Consider the following 4203-nt stretch of genomic DNA (forward strand, 5'->3'; position numbering starts at 1 on the left):
GCACACAGGCCCCTTGGTGGCGGCAGCAGCAGCCTTAGCGTCTCCCGCCCGTCACTGGGGTCCGCGCTTTTAGCCGTGGATCGCGCCCATCTCTGGAGTTCCTTCAAGCAGCGCTCTTAAACCCCTCTCCTCGCGCACCAGGAAACAAAGAGGGAAGAAAAAGTCTCTTACCTCTTCGGCAGGTGCAGACTTTCCCCCAGACTCCCTCCCGGCTAGCCGTGGTGCACTAACCCCTTCAGGCTATGTTCAAGCCGCCAACCCCAGTCCTCTCCCTGCGCTCCGTCCGAAACCGAAACCCGAGCCTCAGCTCGCAGCCCTGCCCGCCCCGGCGGGTGAGCACAGAAGCCTCTCGGACTGGTAAGTGCCAGTCAGCACCGATCCTCTGTGCGGGAATCTCCCCGCTTTGCCCTCCGCACCCGTTGCTGTGCATTCCTCCACGGCTTCGAAGCTCCCCCCTCTGCCTCCCGCAGTCTCCGCCCTTGAAGGGGCTTCCTATTGTGTGGAAACCTTTCCTCCTTCACAGCTCCCTCCCACTGGTGCAGGTGCCGTCCCTATTCTTTTGTCTCTGTTTTTTCTCTTTTTCTTTTGCCCTACCCAGGTATGTGGGGAGTTTCCTGCCTTTTGGGAGGTCTGAGATCTTCTGCCAGCCTTCAGTAGGTGTTCTGTAGGAGTTGTTCCATGTGTAGATGTATTTCTGGTGTATCTGTGGGGAGGAAGGTGATCTCCGCATCTTACTCTTCCGCCATCTTCCCTTCATGCTTTTTTAAAGCTACTCTTGTACTTAGATTTTCACATGTGACTTGTATGATATTTGTTTATTTGATACAAACTAACCTTTCATAAGAAATTCAGGATTATGCCATAAACAAGTTTAACCCTTTAAAACACATTTCTTCTTTATCAAAACAATTTTTTTTGCATATTTGTCTTTTGTTTTTGGTAAGAGGTGGTGTGAGCCATATAAAGGCTTTTTATGACTGATGATGTCTCACATATCAAAACTCTGGCAGTCTCTGCACCAGCCGCATAGAACCGTATATTTCAGGGAAGCTGATGTGGCTTTTCCTCAGGTGATGGTCACATCTCTAGGAAGTTTTGATGTGAGTTTTCACCCCCATGTCTCCAGATTCCGTGGTAGAAGTTTATTTATATAGATTGAGAATTCAATTGATTTTTTAAATATAGAAATGGTACTTACATACTACTAAGAAAGAAAAGATAAAACTTTTTATTCTGATAACAGATTTTTTGAATGATGTTTGATTTGGTTTGTTTTTTTGCTGTGAAAGGTGAGAGACTGAATATGCAAATAGACAGTGTTAGACCATATTTAAAATTGAACTTTGAATTTCATAATGTGTGCAAATGTCAAATCACTATGTAGTACACCTGAAACTAACTTAATATTGTATATCAACTATATTTCAATTAAAAAAATGTTGAACTTTGACCTAAGACCTACCCAGAAAACTACCCCTTGTTTATAATAAAAAATCCAGGAAGCCAACCCGCTGTAAGTCAGACTTACTGGAAGCCAGAATGCTATCTCTAGTGACAGTCCAGGAAGCTAAACAATAACTTGTGTAACAGTCGGCCCCAAATGGCCAGAAATTAATTGATAACTGACATGTTCCCCAATTTTTGTCCCTGCTTCCAACTTAGGACCAACCAGAAAAAGCCAAATATGCCCCCCTAACCAATCACAGAGGATGCCCCACTTTTGCTTTAGCCCACCTACAGTTTTCCCAGGCCAACAGTCTGCAATCAGGGCACACCCCAAAACTCCTTTTTTTTCTACTATAAAGCTTTCCCACTCTTCTTCCTGCCTTTGAGCCAAAATACAAGTGACAGTGGTTGACTTCCTTGCTATAGTAATCTCAGAATAAACAGCCTTTCCTTTTCTCCTTTGACTGGTCTTTATTTCCACAGAGGAATAGGCAAGAAAACTCAAAAGTCAGAGTCATTAGACAGTTGTAACTCTGGGAATCTTTATTTACCGTAACAAAGGCTAATGAAATATGGGTAAAAAAATCAGGCTGTTCAAAGATAGCGTTAGAGATGTCCTTTAACTTGTAATTTCTAAAATGATAGTTGTTCACTGTTATTTTCATTGACCAAAATATAAACTTCTTAGATGAAACTTCAGTACATAAATGGGGCCCCAGAATGCTGTGACATTTTCTCTTGGATTATGCAAATCTCAGTGTATGTGTTGAGTAATCAGAAAATAATTTCCAGATGAAAATCATCCTCAGTCTAATTTGTAAAGGTAATTAAATAGCAATAATTATTTTTCAGTGACACTACAAATGTATTTGCTTTTAAAACTGTAAGTAATAATTGATGGCATTTAGGTTGCAGATAAGAGAATCCTGGTCATACTAGTTTAAACAAAAAAGGCTAGAATTCTTTGTAGATACCCTTTATTAGTTTGAGGAAGCACCATTCCTAGTTTGCTCAGAGTTTTTAGTCGCAAATGATATTGAATCCATCAAATGTTTTTCTGCATTTATTAAGGTAACCACATGACTTTTCTTTTTTATTCTGTTACTGTGGTAAATTACAAGATTAAAAAAAATATGTTAACCCAACCTGGGATTACTATAATACATTTATCTTGTGTATGTATGTGTGTCCATATATAGTGTTATGTATATATTTATTATGTACATATGTATATATAATATATAGTATTATACATGTACATATGTGTATGTATAATACATTATAGTATTATATGTATATATATAGTATCATTTATATATTGTATTCATATAATTATATATATAGTATTATCAATTTTATATATTGTACCCGTATATATTATGTATATATATATTATGTGTTTATATATCAATACATATATTTGTGTGAAATAATATATTATTTCTTTCTCAAAAGGAATGATTTTTCCTAATAGAGATAGACAGTTTGATATGACAGCTTTTTATAAGAATCATCTTTAGGAAAAGATTACTTAATTTTGGAAATTAAAGGGAAAAGTACTATTTTAAACATTTAAATTTAGGTCAAGATTTTGTCTTCTATCTTGGGATTTATAAAATACAAGTCTTAATAGGAAAACAGCCAATCTGCTTGATGTACAAAACATCTAGTATTTTTAACCCATATAAAAATATCTCTAATTTTTTTCTTTTTTGTAGAAAATTTTTACTACTGGTGATGTCAACAAAGATGGGAAGCTGGATTTTGAAGAATTTATGAAGTACCTTAAAGACCATGAGAAACAAATGAAATTGGCATTTAAGAGTTTGGACAAAAATAATGATGGTGTGTCTTTCTTTTCTATTTATCACTAGCTATGAAGAAGCACATCTCATGCTTCCAAAAGTCTAAAACAATGTATATTTAGTCAGTCTATTTTTAGATGATAATTATTACTTGTGTTAATACTTGTTTTTCTTAGTAATGTGATTTTTATATAGAATGTTTTTAGTGAAGAAAAGTTATATGTAGCTTTGCCTAATGAATCATAAACTGTGAGTAGGGCCTTTGTAAAATATTAATTATGGAACCTTATACTGATTTGAACTTAAAGCTATGGGTTAAAAATAATAATTATGTTTTTTTGCTCTCTGGGCAACAGTTATTTTTATTCATACTAAGCATGAGTATTATATATTCTAAAATTTAAACAACTTTCAGATTATCTTATATTTGATAGTCTTTTTGAAAGAATTACATGTGATCAAAGAAGATGCTCTGATTGTGAAAGTTAAAAAAGAAAATAGCAGATAGACGTTTAAATACATACCTTCTGATTGGGATTATAGTTTTTCTATTTAGATTAATAGCTTGGAGTTAGAGTTCCAGTCATGTGGAGCAAGAAGTAAAGGCCACTGTAGGAGAAAGGGAAGAGCTATCAAACCCTTATCACCAGAGGCAACCTTTGATAGGAAGAGGGCATTTATTTTAAAAATGTATAATGCAGGGCTTCCCTGGTGGCACAGTGGTTGGGAGTCCGCCTGCCGATGCAGGGGACACGGGTTCGTGCCCCGGTCCGGGAAGATCCCGTGTGCCGTGGAGCGGCTGGGCCCGTGAGCCGTGGCCGCTGAGCCTGCTCGTCCAGAGCCTGTGCTCCGCAGCGGGAGAGGCCACAACAGTGAGAGGCCCGTGTACCAAAAAAATAAAAAATTAAAAAAAAAAAAAAAAAAAAAAAAAAAAAACCCACAAACCCCCCCC

The 4203-nt window shown here is 37.3% G+C and overlaps 1 protein-coding gene across 1 annotated transcript in view; it reads left to right on the top strand.

Moving 5' to 3' along the window:
- The window catches only part of SLC25A24 (solute carrier family 25 member 24), a 46401-nt gene that overhangs the window by 10758 nt on the left and 31440 nt on the right, over positions 1-4203 (top strand). Inside the window, exon 2 of the mRNA XM_024742111.1 lies at positions 3165-3291. Within this exon, the coding sequence (XP_024597879.1) occupies positions 3165-3291 (127 nt within the window). The remainder of the gene's footprint in view (positions 1-3164; positions 3292-4203) is intronic.

This window comes from Neophocaena asiaeorientalis, unplaced genomic scaffold (assembly GCF_003031525.2).
Source record: "Neophocaena asiaeorientalis asiaeorientalis breed wild unplaced genomic scaffold, Neophocaena_asiaeorientalis_V1.1 scaffold35, whole genome shotgun sequence".
Taxonomy (NCBI): Eukaryota; Metazoa; Chordata; class Mammalia; order Artiodactyla; family Phocoenidae; genus Neophocaena; species Neophocaena asiaeorientalis.